We start from the raw sequence: 23946 nt of genomic DNA on the forward strand, positions 1-23946 counted from the left end.
CTGTACCCGCCGACTGGGAATCGAACCTGCAGCCTCTTGGTGTGGATGACACCCCAACCAACGGAGCCAAATGGCCAGGCTATGTATGCTCTTATCTGGGTAGTACAGGCATAACATGTCAGCTCAATGACCACTTTCTTCTCTGGAAAAACAATGACTTGCAAGGTTGTTTCCGAAACGGGCACATCAGTCCCTTCCTCGCCAGGCAGTGAGGTTGGGAGAGTGGTGCCCCTTACAGGAGCTGCTTCCTCTGTGCTATTCAAGGGTCCTCTGGCTCTGCAGACGGAGCCCCTGGAAGATCGTCTACTCTGGGCCTTTCTGGTCGTCCCAGAGCAGGGACACTCTCAGAGTCTGAGAATGGGGCTGGGGTGGAGGTGACCAACACAAACACACCATCAAAAGCCATTGATCAGGTTGCATTAAGCTTTATAACAACACAGTTTTCATTTAGCGGGAGAAATGGCGGTGGTTTAATAACAGCTGAACAGGTAGCTCCCCACTCACACGTGTTTCCAATTTTACCAGAACAATCCCTGGACTAGGAGACCTGTGAACAAGGGCTTTGTGTCAAATGCTGCATCTCAATCAAATAAAACTAATGGGAAGGGGCACTTTAGTCAGCAGCCCTTGAAGGGGGTGTCCCAGACAGCCCTTGCTCCCCCTACCCCATAAACTGGATATGACAAGTGGAGTCAGCCCTCGTCACTCCCCGATATGTGCTGTGTCTGAACAGAGCAAATGAACCATGAGACATGTGAGGGGGAGACATGGGGCAAACAGAAGATGGTGACTGGTCCCCATTCATTGTGTGGCTAAGGGTTATCCATAACATAAGACATGCCAACTTTCTGGTCCTTGTTCTTCTGGGGACCCTAAGGGACAGAGCCCACCCCAAAAGTGTGTCTCAGAACCATGGTGCTTGGGGAGCGGCTGGCAGGTGTGGAGACCTCCCCCACGGGGACTGGCTGTCTTCCTTCGCTCCCAGAGATGGCCTTCATCTCTCCCAAGCTCAGGGCTCTGAGAGCGGCCCAACCCGCCCTGGAGGCTCTTAGAAGGAGATTTCCAGGGGTGTCAGCTTTTTTGGTGAGGAATGTGCATGCCCCTCCCTTCATAAGGGTGGGGAGGGAGGAAGTCACGGGGTTGTGGGATGAGACCTTCCAGAAAGGCCAAAGACCCCTTGGAGTGAGGACCTCGTCCCCCAGGATCCCGGGGCACTCAGCCACAGTTAGCGTTCAGAGAGGTGCCAGAGCAGGGTTCACGCAGCAGGCCAGGCCAGACACAGGACCTGAACTCAGGCTTCCCAGGGCAAAGTGAGAGTCCCCGAAAGCAGACCTTCCTTTCTTTGTTTCACTTAAATGAATATTCATGGCACTGTCTCTGACCCTGACAGTTACTCAATCCTGTCTTCAGACTCTTAACCAGGAGCAATCAGCAGTAGAGTCTGGTGGCCACCTGGTCAACCAGATCCGCTGCCCAGGCAGGCCTGCTGCTCCAGGGAAGCAATCCCAGCTGGACGAAGGAGGGGCCTAGGAGCACCCCCAAGGCGAGGCTGCAGGCTCGGGGGGCTGGGGCTCAGCCACTCACTAGCCTTCCCTCACACCCCAGCCTTATTTGTCACCCTCTTCCTGCTCCCACTGGAAATCTTGACCAGTCATCTGGTAAAACATCATGTTGAAGGGCTTGTAGAACTTGCGCAGCCTGTGGATGACGTCGGGGTCGATGCGGGGGTGAGTCCGACCTTTGCTCTTGCCCAAGCACCTCGGGGCGCTGCTGTCTTCCGGCTTCTTGAGGCAGGGGAACCCCTTGGTTTTGTTGAAGTAGAAATGCTTCTCAGTCACAACGCGCGTGAGGCCCAGAAAATCCTGGACTTTGGCCATTTCCCCAGCAGGGTCCACGATGAGCCGCTCGCCGCTGACGAAGAGGATCTGGGACAGGGGGAAGTACTGCAGCCAGCTCTCCAGGTGCAGCGCGTAGATGCCGATGCGGATGGCGCTCCAGGAGGCGTCGATGAGCCCCAGGGTCCGGTTTTTGAAGGCCAGCACCTCGAAGGTGGGGATCTCAGGCTTCTTGGACAGCGTCTGGGTGTAGTCGGAGATGGCCCGGGTCACGGGGTTCCTCACCACCACGATCAGCTTGATGTCCTTGGCCATGGAGTGGATGCGCTTGGGTGCCTCATTTGTCACAAAGTAACTTGGTGTCTTCTCCATGGTGATCTGCCCCTCCACGGTCTTAGGCATCACGTTTCTGGAAGAGGGAGGGCAAGGAAAGAGAGTGGTTATTCCTATCCAGAAATATTTTAATTTTGCACAAAATGTGTGATATAAGTGGCCTTGTGGGGAGCTACCGCGTGAAATTCATTGATGACCACTTGGAAATTCTTTTTAACTACCTGCCCCACTAGGGTTCTGATCACAGAATCATCAGAAAAGGCAGCGTGAGGCTACGGGTTCATGCCGGGAGCCTTATACACCTGGGTGTAAGCTGCTGCTCATCTCTTACCTGTTATGTTTAAGCTAAATATACTCTTAATTTCTCTATGCATTAGTTTTATAGCCTTGGAAATGGAGATAATAGCACCTACTTCCACCTGCGGTGTGAGGCTTAAGGGAGATAATGCTGTGGAGCATTCAGCGTAGAGTCCAGCACGTGCAAGGGCTTATAAATCAACATTATTATTATTGTAGCTCTCAGGAAACCTTTGCACTCAACAACATGTCAAAGATTATCTAGTCCTGGGGTTGGAAAACTGCTGCCCACCTTCTGTGTTTGTAGTGCCTGCAGCTAAGAATGATTTTAAATCTTTAAATGGTTAGGAAAAAAAACAGAATAACAATAATAATGATGATAACATTTTGTGATGCATGAATATTACATGAAATTCAAATTTCAATGCTCATAAATAAACTTCCATTGGAGCACAGCCACATGCATTCCTTTATGTGCTGTCCGTGGCCACTACACGCAGCAAGACCACGTGACACACAACCCGAACATGTCTACTCTCGGGCCCTTAAAAAAAGCCTGCTGTCCCCTGACCTAGTCCAAAGGCCTCACTGTGCGAATGGGGAAAGGAGCTCAGGGGCAGAGCATGAGACAGGCTTTTTGACCTCAGGAAGTCGAATCACATCCACGAATCTTATTACCCTCATCTGTAAAGGCCTACAACTTACCTCAAGATCACCTGGGAATAAAAGGGCATCTAGCATGAAGGCATCTAGCATAGGTTTGGTTCTATGAGTGGGATTCCTTCTTTCTCTGTTCCAGGGCTGCCCAGTGGACCAGTGATGGACCCCACACCAGGGCCCTTACCTCTTGCTTTCCTTTCTAAGGCTGCTTCTTCAACCCCACCCCTCTGTCCGCGTTCACCCTCAGAGTGGCTTCCTCTCATTTGGGGGCTTCAAGGTATTACAGGACTTGGATACTATTTGCCCTCCCGACCCCAGTGTGGCAGGCCGACCAGTGACAAAGGGAGCTCGGGATCCTACTACACAGTCAATTTGCTATAGGCACATGGAGACTGAAGTTAACTGGTGATAAACCTGTTCAATACCTGCCGGCACGGCAGGCCATCCGCCACCACTTGCTCCATTAAGTCTGCTCGCTCCCAAGCCTTGTACCAAAGTGGCGCATTCAGGATTACACAAGACCTCTTTGTTATAATGACATGCTTTTAAATGTCTCCGCTAATAAACCTTAATACAGATGAAGATCCCTTAGCTTCCCTACCATAATTAAATTTATTTACTATCGCGTGTGTACAGAAATAATGACTTTTCTTTTCTTTTATCTCTAATTCGCATGCTCTGTCAATAATTAATTGCTACTAGGTTTGAGCTTTCTCGACAAGCACTGTCATAGGCAGGAGGGACTGGCCTGGTAGAGGAATGCAGAGTCAGGCGCAGGTAGAGCCTAATGCTGGGCAGCGAGGAGTTTCAGATCATAGCAATGGCCTTGGCCCTAACCATGCTCATCTTGGGCCAACGTATTCTTCAAAGTACTTTGAACTCTTCATGTGTATGTGTCTGTCTCATTTGAAGGGACAGGGCTAGGGAACATAGCCCTTGGGAGTCATGTGCATGAGGTAAGAGTTCTGACCCACATCACCTCAATGAAGTTGCCTAACCTACTCCGAGCCTCAATTTTCTCATCTAAAAATCAGGGTTAATAAGGGTCCCTCCCTCATAGAACTGTAGTGAAGGTTAAGTGTGATATGCAGGCAAATCACTTAGAATAGTGCCCAGTAATGCCAGAACTTTTAAAACTTAAGCCAGGTGCACAGGGTCCTTGGCACAGCAGTTCCTAGAGAACAAGAAAAATATTTACATCTGGCCCAGTGGAAAAGTTGAATGGCATGAGAGCCACAGAACGGACCCAGAGAAAAAGAATATTCTGATGGAGGCCGGTATCAGCAGCCGCACTCCCCGACCTGGAGCTGGGAGCGGCGCGGAGCCTGTGCTGCTGTGCAGCCAGCGGTGAGGCACAGCCCGGCGTCCGCTCCTGCTTCGGCCGGGGACACGTGCTCTCACCACAGAAATATTAAATACGCATCGATTCCGTACATTCCTAAAGGTAGATGGTCCTACATGGCCCTTCCCAGGGTTTGTCCTCAGATGTGTTTTTGCTTGTTGACCTTGTTGCATTTTTTATGCAAGAGTGGTGCAATAGCTGTCACATGGCGTTTGTCACGCGGCGCTCACTCTCCGCTACGCTCTGCGCTTGAGATTTCAAATCCTCACAGCAGACCAAGGTCTCTAGGCGTCTTCAGACATTGGACCCTACAGCCTGGTGGTCAAGAGCAGGGCCCCTGGACTTACTGAATTTGGACCCGCTCCCCAGCTGTGTGACCTAGGGCAGGTTACTGAGCCAGGGTAACGCGTGTCCACCTCATTCCCTGGAAACAGGCGTTAGCTGATAGTGCCCATCTCACGGGACCGTACGAAGGGGTAAGTGAGTTAATACTGAAAAGGGTGCCTCATATACTGTAGATTCTTGATGCATCAGCTTTTAACTTTTTAAACAACTCTCTTAAGAAGGTACTACTAGCCCAGCCGGAGTGGCTCAGCGGTTGAGCATCGACCTAGAATCTGGGCGATCGAGGTTCGATTCCCGGTCAGGGCACATGCCCAGATTGCGGGCTCGATCTCCAGTCGGGGGCGTGCAGGAGGCAGCCGATCAATGACTCTCATCATTGAGTTTCTCTCTCTCTCTCCCTCTCCCTTCCTCTCTCTCTCTCCCTCTCCCTTCCTCTCTCTGAAATCAATAAAAATATATTTTAAAAAGAGAAGGTACTACTACTATCCCCTCCTTGGAGATCGGGAAACTGAGGCCCTGTGAAACTGGTTAGTTTGCCCAAAGTCACAAGAAGTGGACTTGAAACGTAGTCCCAGCCCCCTGCTGCGCTGGAGCCCAAGCTCTCAGTCATCGCTCGGCAATGCTTAGCAATGAAGGCTCAGCAAGGCGACGCTCTGCGGTAGGTGGCAAAGCTGCATCTTGAAATGAGGCACATTGTGTGTGTTGCCAAGGTGGACTGCCGCTGGCGTGCTGCTGGGGGTGCAGAAACCCAGGCCGAATCCCCGAAATTCCTGCCAGGTTAAGCAGCAGCATCCAATCTGTGATATGTCTCTAGGGCCCCTCAGTGGAAGCCAGTGGAGAGCATCGTGAGCGCCCGGGAGGAGCAATCACCTGCGTTAGCTGTGACGTGCCCATTCTCCGGGAGGGTCAGCGGCACAGCGCCTCTGCACTGCCTGCCTTAGAGGCCCGCGGACACCGCACATCTTCCCTAATGCCTTATCCAGGACAGCAAATGGTGCAGAAATTAGCAATATTTTCTGAGCTCTCCCGATGAACTGTAACCCAGGAGAATGGTGGTTAGAGCAGGGGCATGGACCTAAGGGTCCTGTCCTGAACCATACTTGCTCTAAGCAACTCATTTCCATCACCGTCGAATGAGGATGAGATTTACTTATTCCCAAGAAAAGACACCCAGCGTCCTCACACACAGCAAGCACTGGCACATGTCCCCTCCTGTTATTGCTGCTAGTGTCACGGAGCCCCCAGTGGGCACAGGCACACCTATGTGAAGGGGACAGCTCCACCCGCATTCTGAATCTAATAACTGCCCCGGTTACTAATACTTGCATCCCTCTGTGAATGGGGGCCGTGGACAGCCACCCAACAGCTTGCGCTTGACACACACTCCAGCGAATTACTAGAGATGTCCTCTCCTTGCCACCCCGAGGGGCCTGAGCATTTGGGAAGCTTTGTTGCTGGGCAGACCTGGGCCACTGTATGGTGCCCACGACTCCAACTGCACACGTCACAGGCACTGCTTTCATTTCTCCCTGTCACCCGACTTTTCCAAGTGCAATCACTCCCCTGCATGATTTCATTTAGGAAACACACATGGACAGAAAGCAACTCTGAATTCCACGGTCCTTTAAAATGAACCTGCGACTGAGTCATCCACACTGCGGCTGTGGTTTTGAAAGGTCGCCCTGCGTGTGTCTTTGCGTGTGTCTGTGAATTTTTATGGATTTAGTTTGTACAATGTTTGGTATCTCTGAGGATGTGGCAGTCCCTGCAATACTGCTCAAGCCCACAGGCTGGGAGGCAGGGGCTGAAAATGTAAGCCATTGCCTCCCCGCGACCTCAGCTCCCATCGGTGCCCCTCGCCCCCAACTCCCGGTCCACCCTGCCCTCCTTCCTTATTGGGCCACTGCACCCCAGAGGGTCTAGACAAGACACTCACTGATGTAGAATGAATTACGGACCCTCTTCACCTGCTGTGCTGGGGAGACCCCACCCGAGGCCCCTCTGATACTTTACTCATGCACATTCAAGGACTGCCCCCTGCAGACCGCACACACCAACTTCCATTAGTGGTTTTATTGTATTTTCGTTCCCTGCGCTCAGCATTTCAAGGGGCAGGTGCCACAATTAAATGATGATCACAGAGTTGTCCAAACGTCTGCACCAAGGCCTTGAGCTCACGGCTTAACAGCGGGTGAGAGGAGGGCTCCTCTCGGAAGGCCGCGCTCCAGGTGCCGACCTCACCTTCCGCTCCCAGCTGTGTCGCAGGGCCTCTCGGTCTCGGGGATGCTGCCAGCCCTCCCTCCCCCTCACCTGCGCCCTGCTGTCCCGAGCCCTGCTCGCTTTGGCTCCCTTATGCGTGTCCAAGCCCTTTGCCTCTAACTGTGGGCCCCCGCAGCCCTGGGTGACAAAGATGCTGCCCCTTAGGGAGGTGACTGCGGATATGTCAGCCTCACTCGTCTTGCCTTTGCTTGAAGCCCACTGTACTTTGCTCCACCTGCCTCTCAAGTTCTCGAGACTCTAGCGCATGCTCTTGGTGACGGGCCCTCACCACCGGTTGCCCAGAGCCTCCCTCCTGGCCATCTGCGGCCCTGCGCCTGAGCCTGCGGTTCTGCCCCCTGGGGGAATGTCCCTCAAGCTGCAGCGGGCGACCTGACACGCACACTTTCTGCCCCTAGGACCTGACTGCATTCTCACTGTGAAGGACTTTGGGAGGCCTATTTAACCACCTCGAACTCAGCTTCCTCCTCGGACAGAGGGAGTCAGAGCCAGAGCAACCTCAGAGCGCGTTCATGAGACGAAAGGGCTGGTGCTCGGGGCTGTGCCACAGACTGAACGGTCGTGTTCCTCCGAAAGTCGTGCCAGGTCCCGGTCCCAGCCTGATGGTGCCAGGAGGTGGGGCCTTAAGGAGGGGATTAGAGCATGAGGGTGGAATTGCCCTGAATGGGATTAGTGACCCCATGAAAGAGACCCCAGAAAGCTCCCTGCCCCTCTGCCATGTGAGGGCACAGGCGGAGGAAAAGACCCCCCCTGCGAACCGGGGTCCTCACCGGACACCGCATCAGCCAGCGCTTGACCTTGGACTTCCAGCCTCCAGAAATGCACGAAATGAATATCTGTTGTTGAAGCCACCCAGCCTATGGTGTCGTGAGAGCAGCGCGACGGACGGCGGCCGTGGGCCTGGGAGGAGGACCCTCGGGCCGAGGGCGAAGGCTCGCTCTTGGTTCACCGCACCCCCAAGCTCCCGGGCCCGGGACCGCGCTCCTGGCGAGGGCATAGCTTTCACCGCACGTGCACCCTTCACACACGCTGCTGTTGGAAGGAATTCGCACGTTGCTGCCTCGTGATCCAAGGAAATATGCGCAGGCAGAGCACCTGCCCTGTCATGGGTGGAGGGGCTGCTGGGCCAGTGGTGCCCGGCCCTGGGAACTCGTGGACCCAGTCAGCCTGGAGGGAAGCATCCAGCTGACGGGCCCAGGGGTGAGTGTGCTGGGCACTGTGAGGGCAACGTGGGTCACACTGCCCTGTGGACAGGGCTGTGGGAACAGTGTGGGTCACACTGCTGTGTGGACAGGGCTGTGGGAACAGTGTGGGTGACACTGCCCTGTGGACAGGGTTGTGAGGACAGTGTGGGTCACACTGCCGTGTGGACAGGGCTGTGGGAACAGTGTGGGTGACACTGCCCTGTGGACAGGGTTGTGAGGACAGTGTGGGTCACACTGCCATGTGGACGGGGCTGTGGGAACAGTGTGGGTGACACCGCCGTGTGGACGGGGCTGTGGGAACAGTGTGGGTGACACCGCCGTGTGGACGGGGCTGTGGAAACTGTGGGTCACCCTGCCTTGCACCCAGTGCTTTGCTGCGGTGAGTCTGTGTTGGGAAGACTTGCACTGTCCGCTGAGGGATGCGACCCAGCAGCCCCTTCCCCACGTGTGCCCAGATTGGCAGGACAGCCTCTCTTACAAACACCCGGCATGTTGTCCTGGAGACAGTTCCTTTCAAAAGCTTCATCCCCAAATCAAGACCTCTAGCATCTATGATGGAAACCACACTCATAAATTAATTAGCCCATCCCACTGTGTCTGTGTTTAGACCTGACTCTCACAGCGTGGGGCTCATGAAATACTAAACAGATTTGCAAACCAATCAGTTTGCTCAGGTCCTGATGAAGAGATGACTGATGGATGGCAAAGAGGCGTGGTTGGAAAGGAGGCAAAGAAGGAAGGCAGGCAGGAGGAAAGGCGCCCAAACGGAGGCATAGAATTACACCCGGCCTGCCGCGCCCCCGCTGGGTTCTGCCCACCCCGTCTCCCGACCTCAGGGAAGGCACCCCGTGCTCAGCCCCAACCTCGGAGCCGTCCCTGGCTCTTCTTGGCCTCAGCCGCCCCCAGTCGTCAATCACAGAAGCCCTGTCTGCTGCCTCCACTTCTACAATATATTTAAGCGTAACCACTTCTTCCCGCCCTTCCTCTGGGGCGTTCTGGCCCCCAGCACGGCCGCCTTCAGCCCCTGCGCCGGTCCTGTCCCCCGTGTCCCGTGCAGGGAACCTAGTTGTTAAAGGCACGGAGTCTGGAGCCAGCTACTTCGGTTCAGATGGGAATCGTGCCCCTTGCAGATGGAAATTAATCTGTTTCCCCATCTGAAAATGGAGGTCTCAAAGATAACAAAAGGATTTCGTTGATATTATTGAGGAGTGAGGATTGAATTATATGTACATAAAGGCCACTTAATAAATCTACTCAAATTTTATTATCATTATATCATTGTTACATGATTCCTCTGCCTAAGTCCCTATATTTTTAAATTGCTCTCCCTTTCACGGTCTGCGGGCTCCGTGTGACATGTCCTCCAGAAGCAACCCCATTTCCTCACAGTCCCCACACTGGCCTTCTCTCCATCTCATCTCCGCACTCCAAATCACCCCCCTCTTGATTTGTCCGTCCCTCACCCCGAAATGCTGTCTCTGCAGAGGTGGCTGCTTCTGGCCATTCAGGTCTTTTTTTTTTTTTTTTTTTTTTTAAATACATGTATTGATTTCAGAGAGAGGAAGGGAGAGGGAGAGAGAGAAACATCAATGATGAGAGAGTCATTGATCGGCTGCCTCCTGCATGCCCTCGACTGGGGATCAGCCCATAACCCCCGGCATGTGCCCTGACCGGGAATCGAACCCCGATCGCCTGGATCGCCTGGATCCTAGGTCGACACTCAACCGCTGAGAGACGCCCAGCCGGGCATGGCCATTCAGGTCTTACATTAAATGTCCAGCATGGAAGCCACTAGCCAAATGTAGCTACTTAAATTAAGTAAAATTAAATAAAACTAAAGATTCCGTTCCTTAGTGACAGCAGCCACACTGAAGGTGCTTAGTAGCTACGAAGGGCTAGTGGCCACTGAGCCTATCAGAGTGCAGATGTAGCACACTCCGCTCTCACAGAATGTTCTACTGGTAGTGCTGGTCGGGGCCACCAGCCATGATTTTTGTGACATCTACATACCACTTAAGTCATCTCTCAGGAAGACTTCCCCTGGTCATTCTACTGAAAATAACGCCTGCCCCAAGGCTCTCCATCCGTGGGCCTGCTTTCCCCTCTTCACCGCATGCTGTGGCACCGGCCAGGGCTGGAACTATCTGCTGTCCTTGGTGGTTCACATGATTTCTCATTCCTCTCTGCCTAGAGTTAAGCTCCATGATGGCAGAGCTTTGTCTTATTTACTAGGTACTATCTCTGTCTATAATAGAGCACGGTATACAATGGGTGCTTAATAAATGAACTGTGAATAAGTGAACGAACGACCCCTCTGGACATGGACCCCACACTAATACACACTCATTTCCTACACCCCGAGAGGTGAGAAGCAGGACAAAGATGGTGAAGCAGGGCCTGTGCTGGTGGTAGGCAGGCCTCCATCTCTGCATCCCGGTGGTGAGCAGGCAGGAGAGGCTGGGCTGACCTGCTGAACACGCTGATGCTCACGCCTGCCGCTGGCCAGGCAGCAGGCCAAGTGGCACTCGTTAGAGATGCGAGGCCTCCCCTTGAAGTGCATGTGCAATAGGGACTCACGCGTCCCCAGCCTCTGGAAAAGCAAGGGGAGGAAGGGAGGGGCTGGAGGCTGAGTGGAAAGTCATGCTGGAGGTCACCTTGCAGGCCGGGGACAGACTTAAAGATTAAGAACAGGGCCTGGTCCTGGCCAGTGCAGCTCGGTTGGTTGGGCACCGTCCCGTGCAAGGAAAGGTTGCGGGTTCGATCTCAGGCAGGGGCGGGCAGGAGGCACCTGAGGAGTGTTTTGCTTTCACATCAATGTTTCCCTCTCTCCCTCTCCCTTCCTCTCTCTAAAAATCAATAAAATAATTTTTTAAAAAGAACAGGGAATAGATTTCAGGGCAAGGTTCAACCTGTTCCCTCCTCAAAGCCAACTGCCTTTCTGGAGAAAAAAGAAGCTACACTTGTGGTTGGTTTGTGGTTGTGGGGCTTGCTGCCTGTTATCTCCAAGAATTCCCACATCTGCCAACTTTGCTGCAAACAGATCAATGCCCTGCAGCCACCACACCAGTGACCACAACTCTGGGGCCCATTAGAATTCCTTGGGGCCCACAATGGGGGATTCTGATTCAATTGGTCTGGGATGGTGCCTGGTCATTGGCGTTTTCTAAAAGCTCCCCAAGGGATTCAAATGTGAAGCCAGGATTTAGAAACTCATCGCTAAACCAAATTCCTTAAAAGACAAAAGCACATCTTTCCCATCTCTGTGACTTCAGAGGACAGGGGAGGGCTAGAACTAGACTGATGTTACTCTATGACAAGTAGATGAATAGACAGATGGACAGCTGTGATAGTTAACTTGATGTGTCCTCTTACCAGAAAGCTGATAAAATATTATTTCTGGGTGTGTCTGTGAAGGCATTTCCGGAAGAGATGAACATCTGAATCGGTAGACTGAGTAAAGAATGTCCCCTCACCAATGTGGGTGAGTGTCCCCCACTCCGTGGGGGGCCTGATAGAACAAAAAGGTGGGGAAGAGAGAGTCTGCTCTCTGCTCGAGCTGAGGCATCATCTTCTCCTGCCTTGATCACTAGAACTCCTGGTCCTTGGCCTGCAGACTCAGACCGCGACTTACACTGTAGGCAGCCCTAGTTCTCAGGCATTTGGACTTGAATTGAGGCCACAAGATTGGATCCCCTGGCTCTTAGTGCTTTGGACTTGGACTGAATTACACCACCAGCTTTCCTGTGTCTCCAGCTTACAGATGGCAGATCGCAGGACTTCTTGGACTTCCCAATCCCATAACTCAGTTCCTCTGACTAATCAGTCATACTCTCTCACTGTTTATTTATACATACATATATACATATATATATATGTTTATTTATTTATTTATATAATTATAATATATCTTACATTTATCTTGGTGCTGTTCTCTGACTAATAAAGACAGATGAATAGATGGACAGATGAGTGAGTGAATGAAAAAGCACTGTGATTAGCGCATCCTGATAACTTTGAGTACCTTTATTGTGGATATCCACCTGTATTCATGCTATTGTGGACTCATTATTTTTTATATCAAATTCTTTCTTGTTTGATAAGCAAACAAGGTATAAGAGAAATTGTATATCACTACCTTGAGTAGAAAAACAATTACAGCTGCTGTGGCAGACAGACTCTCTCAGGTGGCGCCCGCTTGTCCCCGCCTCCCGGCATGTGAGCCCGGTGCACTCTGCCCCCGTGCGGGTGGGCAGGACCCAGGATTTACCTCTAATCTAATCTAATGGCAACCGGGATGAGATATTACCTCCACAGTTTGTTACATAAAATGGTAACTTCCCTCTTGCTGGCAGGCTCTCTGGCTCTCCCGCTCCCTCCCTCCCTTTGATGAAGAAAGCCACAATGTAGAAAGGTCCATTTGTCAAGGAACAGCGGAAAAACTCTGGTCAGCAGCCAGCAAAAAGCCGAGGCCTTCAGTCGATCACCACCAGGAGCTGAATCCTGCCAACAACACCCAATTTTGGAAGATCCTTCCCCAGCTGAGCATCATATGAGACCCCAGACCTGGCCAGCTCCTTGACTGGAACATCGCGAGACCCTGAAGCAGAGGAAAGTCAGAGCTGTGAGGCCATCAATGTGTGTGATTGAAGCCCTATGTGTGCGGTAATCTGTAACGTATCGATAGGTAACCCGCACGATTGCCACAACTAGAAGGTAATAAAGAAAGGATGGATGAGCCTGCCTCGACTCTGAGTCTGATATTTCCCTTGGCTATGGGGATTCAGCGAAGCTGGCTGTTAAAGGCCTCCCAGCACCAAGGCGAGGTCTCCTCCTCTGATTTAAATGAGATCGTCTGAAAAAGACTGAAAGGGAATTATCATCTCTTCCCTATCTGCCTAATTGCATGGTTCTCATCTTCGGTAACTCCTGCAGCAACTGCACTTCCCCGTGGACCTCTAACCGCGAGCTGGGAGTCGCGCCTCCTTCAGGCTGGGGGCGTCAGCACGCGGCGCCCAGAGACAACGGATGCCCTTGACCTGAGTACCTGTCCCACCTACACTGAGTTCCTGCACCTGGGAGGTCCTGTCTTTCCTCTGTGTCACCTATTTTGGTTCTATCTACAGGTCTTAGATTTTCTGCCCATTTTCCTGCAAAACATCCCCGCTCTCTGCTGCTGTGGAAGGTATGCCCCCCCCCCCCCCGAGGCTTGACGCACTTTGCCAGGCTTCTCAGGTGCTGGACTCAGAGTCCTCGCCAGGTCTGAGCCCCTGGGGGAGGGAACCTCAGGAAGCTCCAGGTGTGGGGGGTACAGACAAAGTCACAGCCTTTGCTACATGTCTGGTCACACTGCCGGCACATGTCTTCCCTCACATCTATCCACTCTCCCCCTGCAGTTAGTTTATCAACTTTGGAAACTGTTTTTAGGGTGACTAATGGTCCCCTTGCTGTTCTCTTTTTATGCTCCTACCTGGACCTTTCCTCAGTAGCCCTGGCAAAGTGAAATTCTGCATTTGCTGGAATATCCCTGGGGAGCAGGATGTTGCCCAGCTGCTCTGGATCCCACCTCGGCCTGGGCTCCCTCTGCCTGGTCTGCAGACTTCTTCCCCTTCCAGAGCTCAACACCCATTTGACAGGTGCCTCAGGACAGGCCTCCCCTTGCCTTGCCGACCACTGTGGATACATTTTCAATAAGCCTCAAACCTGTGCACGCTGAGCTGGGATAGATGCTACTCTGATTCCAAGTGGGTAAAACGTTCCCCTTTCCAGACCCAAATGTCTGCCTTAGTGCAGAGAAACACAAATACCACTGTGCCCCCTCGGGACAGATGTTTCACCCCCCAGGGTTCCCCACCACCCTGCCCCTGCCCACCCGCCTTGTCGCGGCTCAGCATCCCGCACGGGGCCAGGCTGTCGTGGCCTCTCGGGGCAGCGCTGACAGTGCCATGCCCTAGGGAGCACTCGTTCTAAAACTTGGGTTATCTGCTCAGTAACGCTCCTCAAGATCTTCCCTTATCAGCGCGCGTCATTTTTAAATGACTGTCGCATTCTGTTTGCAAATGACCATTTACTTGAATCATTGCCCATAGTTTCAACCATTTTTTATTATGACAGGACTCAAGCGAGCACCCTTTGTGCATGACTCTGCAGGCACTTGTTTGTTTCCCTAACACGGCCTTAGAGAGGCTGACCTGTTAGGCCATAGGAGTTTGCGTATAAAGGTTTGAACAGACACTGGCAAACCGCCCTTCCTGGGGGTCATGCCAGGCTACTCCCCCAAACACCGTGAGGGTGCTCATGTCCCTCAGCAGCTCCTAATGGTACTAAACCTCTTTATTTCCATCCCTCAGGACTCAGCTCCCATGTCCTGTTTCCCAGGCTGCTGGTCGCCCCCACCCTGGGCTTTGCTACCTGTGGCTAGCCCCCAATTTCCACTCCTGACACCTCACGCCATATGGCCGTATGTGTTTCTCGCATGCTCTCCGAAACTGCGAGCTCTTTGGGAAGAAGGCCAAATAAGGCTCCCAGGAAAAGTTTGCTCAGTTGGACCAGATTAACCCCCTGCTTTTTCCAGATGCTGTGCCAGGTCTTTGCCAGGAATTCTTGTGCCTGGAGCAGCACCAGGAACAGTGGAGTTCCATGTGAACTGTGGCATTGATAAATATTTGTGAAAATAATTATATATGGAAATTAATGTGCTGCAACTGAAGAGAAATAGGACATAGACAAGGATCTGCTGGTGGGAATAAATATTAGCCAGGCCCACAGACCCCCAACGAGGAGCAATGTGCTCTGGCCACGGACCTGCCGCAAGCCCCCCCCATTCTGCCTCCAAGCCTCTTGGAATCTTGTGGCTTCCTGGGGACACCAGGTGTTGCCACACCTTGGATTTGCATATGAGAGATGCCCGAACTTCCTGGAATGGTCTTTGCTTCGGGCCCACTGTCTGGGCCAACCTTGTTCCCGGCAGGCAAGCTCCAGGCTTCTCCTCTGAGCCTCCCTGGGGACACGCGTGTATCCATTTAGAAATGACCGAGAGCATTATATCTGTTGGTGGGAAGCTCCCCATTATCTCAGACATTCCCGGGATTGCACCAGAGGGAAAGTTGAGAGAAAGAAGGAGGGAGGGAGGTATGTGAGGTGCTGGAAAATGTCACATTGGTAACTGAATGCCGACCCTAGAAAGGATGCTCATCATTTCCACAGACTGACTGATCAAAACCAGGGACAGGCCCACCCCCACCCACTCTCGGGGAACCGAAAGCCGAGAGCCGCTGGAGAACTGGCCTAAAGGCTAAAGCACCATGCTCCCGAGTTTCCTGTTTCTCATTCTCGTGTGTGTGTGTGTGTGTGTGTGTGTGTGTGAACGTGTGCGTGCACGTGACATTGCATTTCTAATCAATATACTGTTTAGTCTTGATGTTTTGAAAATTGGCACATTACTCTATTTAGTCTTCTGTTATTGTTATTTTTTCTTTAAATCTAGACATGCCATTGTGTCTAGTGCTGGTTAATCCATTTTCACTGCTGTATAATATTCCATTGTGTGACTATTGCCTTATTTGTCCATTTTTCTGATGATGGACATGGGTGGTTTCTAGACTTTTGCTTTATAAAACTGCTGCTACGTGAATCTGTACATGCCTCCGAGTGTCTTCCAAACAATGGCCATGCTGATGGGTGCTCTGTGATGTCGCCCTTATAAGATGGTGGCACTTGAGTTACCCTCCCTCCAGCTACGCATAAGAGGTCACATTCACCCTCCCTGTGACTTAATTTGGCTGCTGTCTACATTTGAATTTCTCTGGGTTTGAGAGATCTTTTTTTCTTTTTAATTGATATTTGTGTTTCCTCCTGGTGGAATGTTTGTATCTTTTGCCCATTTTTCTATTCAATTGTCTTTTTTTTGTTGTTGTTTTTTGACTTGTAAGAGAGATTTTGTATGTTCTAGGTACTACTTTCTGAGTTATATACATTGCAAGTGTCTTCTCCCAGTTTGCGGCTTACCTTATCACCTTCCCTTATGTGTCTTTTGATGGCCAGAGGTTTCCGTGTTAACCTAGTTTCATTTATCAGTCTTCATTTGTGACTAGCACTTTTTCACTTGTTTAAGAAATACTTCTCTCCCCGAGAATATATGTATAAGGAAGTGAAGGGACTGATTACATGGTTCTCCGGGGAAAGCCGTTCTAAGCAGAGGGAACAGTTTGTGCAAAGGGCCTGAGGTAGGAGTGTTTTTAGTGCACACAGGCGGTGGGGGTGGCCACGATGAGGCGGATACCTTGGCAGGGGTGAGATCAGAGAGGCAGCCAGAGGCCTGATGATGAAACTTAATTCTGGGAATTCCTTGGGGGTTTCTGAGCAGAGGACTAAGTGTCCTGATCTGAATTAGTTTTGCAGGACCCCTTCCCCACCTGCCTGCACAGGGACACGAAGCCGGGACGCCCAGGAGGCAGCATCGGAGCCGCCCAGGTCAGCGCCACACTGGGGGGTGGCGGATTCGGGACATACAGGGAAGGAGTAGCTCATGGCCTTTGCTGATGAATTATATGCAGGGTGTTGGAGGAAGCGAGCTATCAGGGTGACTCCAAGTAACAGGCCGGAGCAACTGAGAGACAAGTGAACTATTCCTAAGCTGGAGGAAGACACTGAGAGGAGGTTTGGGCGTGGAGTGGAGTCCGAAGCTCTGCTTCCGACTCGTGTTTGAGGTGCCTCGTAGACACCCAGATGGAAATGTCCGGGAGCAGAGAGTATGAGGCCGGCGGAGATCGGGTGGAGCAATATTCGGGCGCTGACGCTGTGCACAGACGGTCCCACCCAAGTGTGTGAGCAGATGCGAAAAGGCCCGAGCCTTGGGCTCCTCTCTCTTGATCTCGGGGGGGGGGGGGGGGGGAGGTGGCAGGAGGCGAGGCTGGGAGGCCGGTGCCCCCAGACCTCAGGCCAGTTCTTCCTGGCTGTGTGCCATTTCCGCGCCCCAGGCCTGCGACACTGTCAGGAACCAGTGCTGTGCCTGGGGCTCCGGCCCCTCTCTCCCTCCACCCCTAGGAGAATTATTAGTACTAGTAAATGTTTGCTCTGGCTCATAAATGCATAATGCCCACCACACAGCCTCGACTGCCACAACCGAAGCTCAGGCGCAGGGAGAGAGACGGGGGGTGGATATAAATGGGGCCGTCGCCCGCGGCTGCTGCACAATACAGGCCGCATAATGCAAAGCGTAGCCTGCACTTACTGCCTAGACGGCCCCCTCCTGGTGCCACGGCCACCCTGGAAGGCAGGGAATTAGTTGTAAATATTTTACAGTTGGTAATTTGTGGGAGTAAATCACAGTTCCTGGTGCCAGAGGGTGAACTGAAGGAGAGGGTTTCTGCTTCTTCTCGGGGTTGTGATGTCGTCTCCCGGTTTCAGCGTGCTCTTAATTTAGTCCTCAGAGTGTTCATGCCCTTGGAGTCCACGCCACTCTGCCTCCTGGGGGCTGGCGGGGCGGGGCGGGTGGGAAGGGGCAGGTTCCTTTTTGTGCTCCAAGAGGGGCCCACTGGGGACCTTGAAGTAACTTATTCATTCATTTACTAAGCAATTTCTGATTGGCTGAGAGTGCCAGATACTACCCTTCTGCGTCTAGTTACATGTCCCTGTCACCGGGGAGGGACAGCCTCTTTGGGAGGCCCTGATAACCTAAAACTTCATCCCAGCAAGTGCTCACCGCCAATATGTACTGGGTTCTACCTTGTGGCAGGCACTGTTCCCTGCACTTCACAAGGTTAATTCAGGGAACCCTTACAGCACTTCTCTGGAGTGAAAATTACTCTATCCCTATTATACAGATACGAAAACCAAGGCAAGGGGCAGTTCAATGACTGGTTCAAGGTCACCGCTGGCAGCATTTGAGTAAAGCAGCTCCCTTACCCACGGCCCAGGGCCACCTGTGGATGTGCACACAGGCCCGGGGAGAGGGCGACTCCTGGCGAAGCATCTACGCCACATGCTCCCTGAGGCAGGTCTGCGGCGGGTGATTTCCATGGCGATACATCCTTTCATTTCTAACTCCTGAAAATAAGCTGTATGATTTCACCCCTTTTACCAGACAATTAGGCTCTGAGAAAGACCCACCCAAGGACACCCAAATACTGTGCCCCAGGAGACGTCTGAGTGCAGGTCTCCTGAGGATCCAGCTCCATTCAGGCTGCAGTGTGGTCAAAGCTGATGTAGACGAAGGCCTGCTCAGGGCACTGTGAGCCAGCAGAGGGGACAGCTGACCCCTGGGAGGGCTGGAGGTGAGAGGGGCGGCCGGGCTAAGCTAGGTAAAGAGCCCTTAGGTGGTCCAGGGCGTAATGCAGAGGAGGCTGCCGACCAGCACGTGCTGACGTGAGGGATCGCCCAAGTCCTTGCATGCAGGGCATGACAGTCCGTGTGCACTCGGCAGATGGGGACAGAGGTGGCCAGTGGTGGCACAGGAAAAGCTAAGAGGAGAGGGCCTGGGCCCAGTTCCCCTGACATCTTGCCTCCCCCCCCCCCCCCCCCCCCGGGGATCAGCCCTGAGGAAAGGCGTCTGATTTCACCCTCCTGGTGCTCACTTTTGGCTGAGTTTCTGAGCAGGTCATTGGTCTGGGATTTATTCACCCCACTGTCAAATGGCCCAGAGCGGCCGGAGGCAGGGCTGACCAGGCCGTCCATGCCCCTACTCTCACCAGAAAGCTGCTCTCTGGCGTGGGCTCCATGACGCTCCCACTCCGCCCCGCCTTCAACGCCCAGCCCTGGCTTTTCCTGAAGCTCTCACACCTGCTCTTGTCCACCGTTAGAGTAGCGGTTTCAACAGCATCAGGGAACTTCCCTGGGTAACTCCTGTTAAAGGGAGTTTACTGAGCGGCTATGCGAGGGGACTGACGGCTTATGAGTGGGCTTGGAAGTGGGGAGCAGGGAAGCCGGGCACGGGCCGAGCACCTGCCCACCTGTACCAGGCCCCTCACGGGGTGGGCGGATCAGCTGCCCCCCTTCTTCCCTCTTCCCCTTCCCTTTCCTCGCCGCTCCACGGACAGTCCCGATCCTGATGGAAAACACCCGAGAGACGCCCCAAGCCACAGGCCGGGAGACCCAGGCCGTCCCCTGTGTGCAAGCAGGGGCACTTTTAACCGGATGGCCAGTCAGGGGGAACAGCTCAACGGGGACACGGCCAAGCGTGAAGCCAGCCGCGTGGAGGAGGGCCGAGGAAACGCCGGTGCGGAACGGGGTGAGCGCCCGACCGGCGTGTCCAAGGCCCGGGCGGGGCAGCGTGAGTGGGAAGAGGCGCTGGGCGTGGGCGGGCCGCGCAGGCGAGCGGGGCCAGGCGGTGCCGAGCTCGCGGCCGCTGTCGGGCTCTGGGTTTTGTCTGGGCCGAGCAGGAGCCATGGGACGGTTTCGAGGAGGGAAAGGCCCTGGCCAGGCCTGCACACTCGAGGCCACTCTGGCTGCGCGTGGAGGGCTCCGGGTGAGTGCTGAGGCAGGAAGGCCCTTAGGAGGTTACTGAGATCCTCAGCGATGGCGAACGGGCAAGGTAAAAGTGGTGGCGCTGTGACGGGATGTGGCAGCTCCAGAAGGTGCTTGAGGGCTGGATTCAAGGCGCAAGGGGAGGACAGGCGGCAGGGATGGCTCCAAGGCCCCCAAGAGAAGGAAGGAGAGAGCCAACGTTTTCCAAGGAGAGGGAGCCTCACAGAGGCGCAGCACTGGGGCGCGAGTGATTTTGGATGCGCTAATATTTAGGCGCTTCCTAGGTATCCCAGTGGGAATGCTGAGGAGCAGCTGGCATTACAAATCGAGGGTTCGCAGGTCCACGTCGAGAGCTGTAAGTTGGGAATCAGCAAATAGGACGTATCGCAGCCGTGCAACTGGCCGACTCCTGAAGGGTGGGGTGGCAGCCAGGAAAGGCCAGAGGACCGCGCCCTGGGCTCTCCGTGCGGCTCGGCACAGCGCTTCCCGAAAGGGTCTGCTGGCCCTGCAGCAAGTGGAACCAGTGCTTTCTTTTTTCTTGTTTTGGTCACTTACTTGAGTCAGAAGAGTAAGTCTAATGTGACTTCAGCCCACAAGCCTGTTACCCTGTCAGCCGTGTCAATCACAGCAGGCGGGGCTCCACGAGCTCCCCGCATGGCCTGGGGACACCACCTGCAGGCCGAGTGGGTGGGAGAGGGCCCGAGGGCAGCCTGGGCCCTGCTGGACTTAGGGAGGGTGACTGGTTAGTAGCAGCAGGGGAAGGGACACCTTCAAACAAGATGACACAGAGGTGGACGAATGACTTAACTGAAGCTAAACACACGCCTCTCGGTGAGCAGTGCGCCGAGCGACGGGTCAGAAGCACACATCCTGTGAGGGCTCCACGTCTTGTCAAATGGACGGACAAGCTACCTTATGGCATTTAAAAAATCTAAAGGACATGTTCAAATGCATTCCAATTGAACTTTGTATTTCTTGTGCTTGTGTGTGTGCGTGTTTATCAATTTGTTCATTTTAGGAAAGATGGGCTTTCTCGGCACTGGTGTGGGCATTGCCTCATATTTCAGCCACCTTCAAACTCAAAAAAGTAGTTTTTGTGACATTGATCAAAATCTATTCTTTAAAATTTGGTTTCTGAGGCTAAAAAGAACAGGAAACACAAATGGATGCAAAATACTCCAGGACATTGAATTTTAAATGATACAGTCTTTAAATGAATTTATCACTGGGCAAAATGTTGTTGGATTAATTAAGCTGGGGAGGTTGGATTAACCATGTACCAAAAGTCTCATTCATGGAGATCAAATAAAATAGCCAGAAATCATTAGCATAACAGTGTTCTTAGACAGAAGACACCGGGGGTGGAGGAGGTGGCCTGGGGAACTAACCGAGACGGCCAGGGTAACTCCTGCCCAGCCGTGAGACCAATGGGGAGTTCACTCCACACACATGTGATGACCATCAGAGGTGGTCCTGACTATTTTGTGAGCTCCAGAGCCAGGTGTTTTCCTCTCTCTTGAAGAACTGTGATTCCCTGAAAAGAAAACTGAATTGGAATCATATGGACCTGAGCTAGAATCCAGGCCCTACAACAGTGGTGTGTTCTTTTGCAGTTTACATCTTGGGCCTCTGTTTCCTTACTGATGATGATGATAATAATGCCCATTGCTGTGAAGATTAAGTAAAGCAATTAAGTAGAAACACACACTGGGTAGCAGAGTTAGGCTAGCTCCTCTCCAAAAGCTCTCTTCTCCTGGACAGATAACTACATTACCCAGCCTCTCTTGCACTTGGATGTGGTCCTATGACTGGATTCTAGCCAATAAAATATGAGCTCAAGTGATGTGTTAACTTTCAGTTCTGCCCGTTAGAAACTCCCTACTCATGAGCTGTGTTCTTGTCTCTTCTGCCTGGGCGATGTTTGCACCCAAAGCAGTCTTGGAAGCTGAATGTTCAAAATGTCAGCAACTCTGTCATCCTGAGCCCCTGAATCACTGTGTGGAGCAAACCTTTCCTCCCCTGGCCTAATAACCTCTTGACTGTTCACATGAGTAAAAACTAAACTTACTGTGTTAGCCTGTTCATTCTGATACAGACAGAATCCGACGCCTAGTAAGTGCTAAATAAATGTTTACTTTCTTTCACCTTTTCCTGAACAAAGAACATGAGCAAATGAGCTACAACGCAGAGAGAGTAAATCACCTGCCATTACCCGCGGGAGGCGGGAGGCGGGAGGCGGGAGGCGGGAGGCGGGAGGCGGGAGGCGGGAGGCGGCAGGCGGCAGGGAGCCCTCACGCACGGCGACGGTGGGCTGCAGGTAGAACGCGTTTGTTTTGCACGCACCAGACCTCGGATGGGGTAACGAGCGCATGCCACCCAGGGACAGCTGTTTTGGGGAATGGTATTCCACTTTGCTTGATTTGTTACCATGTGAGAAATGGTAACACCGGGGGAGAAGCAAAGAAAAGGGACTGGTGGTGGCAATGACAAGAAACCCGGCGGCTTTTCCTGCAGCAACAGGGGCCGCCGGAGGACCACATCTGAGAGCCCAGAGGACCCATGACAATGCCCAGCAGGAAGGAAACATCAGAGCAGGGATCCTGGGTCACGGAAATGCCTTGGTGGCCCCTGATAGGGCAAATCCTTGCCATCGACCTTACAGAGGACGGCGTTTCTGCACATTGGGCTTCCCAGGGCCATAAGCCAGGCTTGGAAATGTTATAGTGACCTGTCCACCCTCAACTAAAACACTTCCTGTGTCTATAAATCCAGAGTCATTGCAGGTGGGATATGTTTTAGTTATCACACATTTCTTATCCATCTATCCCTGGATGAAGGGAACTAATACCACAAGAAATATATTACTTCAGAAAATAACACGTCGCTGTGGTAAAGCCCCACCTTTGGGGCCACATAAAAACCTCTTGTCTGTTAAGAGAATACAACCCTGTCAGATTTTGAAGGAAGACAGAGAGGATATTGCAGAAGGAAAAGGGAGCGGGCATTCACGGAGACAACGTAGGCTTGGTTATTTGGTTATGAAAGAAAAGGAAAAACTGCGATCACACAGGAAAAGGCACTCACCTAGTCTTCCATCCATCACCCACCCACTCATGCATGCATCCATCCATGCGCCCGACCATGTGTCCGTCCATCCTTCTACCTCCCCTCCCTCCCTCCCTCCCTCCCTCCCTCCCTCCCTCCCTCCCTCCCTTCCATCCATCCATCCATCCATCCATCCATCTCCCCTTCCTTCCTTCCTTCCTTCCTTCCTTCCTTCCTTCCTTCCTTCCTTCCTTCTTTTCCTTCCTTCCTCCCTCCCTCCCTCCCTCCCTCCCTCCCTCCCTCCCTCCCTCCCTCCCTCCCTCCCTTCCTCCCTTCCATCCATCCATCCATCTCTCCTTCCTTCCTTCCTTCCTTCCTTCCTTCCTTCCTTCCTTCCTTCCTTCCTTCCTTCCCCCCTTCCCCCCTTCCTTCCTTTCTTCCTTCCTTCCTTCCTTCCTTCCTTCCTTCCTTCCTTCCTTCCTTCCTTCCCCCCTTCCTTCCTTCCTTCCTTCCTTCCTTCCTTCCTTCCTTCCTTCCTTCCTTCCTTCCCCCCTTCCTTCCCCCCTTCCTTCCTTCCTTCCTTCCTTCCTTCCTTCCTTCCTTCCTTCCCCCCTTCCTTCCTTCCTTCCTTCCTTCCTTCCTTCCTTCCTTCCTCCCTCCCTCCCTCCCTCCCTTCCTTCCATCCATCCATCCATCTCTCCTTCCTTCCTTCCTTCCTTCCTTCCTTCCTTCCTTCCTTCCTTCTTTCCTCCCTCCCTCCCTCCCTCCCTTCCATCCATCCATCCATCCATCTCTCCTTCCTTCCTTCCTTCCTTCCTTCCTTCCTTCCTTCCTTCCTTCCTTCCTTCCTTCCTTCTTTTCCTTCCTTCCTTCCTCCCTTCCTCCCTCCCTCCCTCCCTCCCTCCCTCCCTCCCTCCCTCCCTCCCTTCCATCCATCCATCTCTCCTTCCTTCCTTCCTTCCTTCCCCCCTTCCTTCCTTCCTTCCTTCCTTCCTTCCTTCCTTCCTTCCTTCCTTCCTTCCTTCCTCCCTCCCTCCCTCCCTTCCTTCCTTCCATCCATCTCCCCTTCCTTCCTTCCTTCCTTCCTTCCTTCCTTCCTTCCTTCCTTCCTTCCTTCCTTCCCTCCCTCCCTCCCTCCCTCCCTCCC

At 52.9% G+C, this 23946-nt stretch overlaps 1 protein-coding gene across 3 annotated transcripts in view; it reads right to left on the reverse strand.

The window, feature by feature from the left end:
• Nucleotides 1–416: 416 nt before the first annotated feature.
• Nucleotides 417–23946, reverse strand: part of HS3ST4 (heparan sulfate-glucosamine 3-sulfotransferase 4) — a gene marked incomplete at its 5' end in the record, with an annotated part of 339633 nt that continues 316103 nt past the window's right edge. For all 3 annotated transcript variants that reach the window (XM_081132803.1, XM_081132802.1, XM_081132801.1), the window contains one exon: nucleotides 417–2244. In XM_081132803.1, coding sequence (XP_080988929.1) covers nucleotides 1608–2244 — 637 coding nt within the window. In that variant the 3' untranslated portion in view covers nucleotides 417–1607. The remainder of the gene's footprint in view (nucleotides 2245–23946) is intronic.

Source organism: Miniopterus schreibersii, assembly GCF_964146895.1.
Source record: "Miniopterus schreibersii genome assembly, chromosome: 3".
Taxonomy (NCBI): domain Eukaryota; kingdom Metazoa; phylum Chordata; class Mammalia; order Chiroptera; family Miniopteridae; genus Miniopterus; species Miniopterus schreibersii.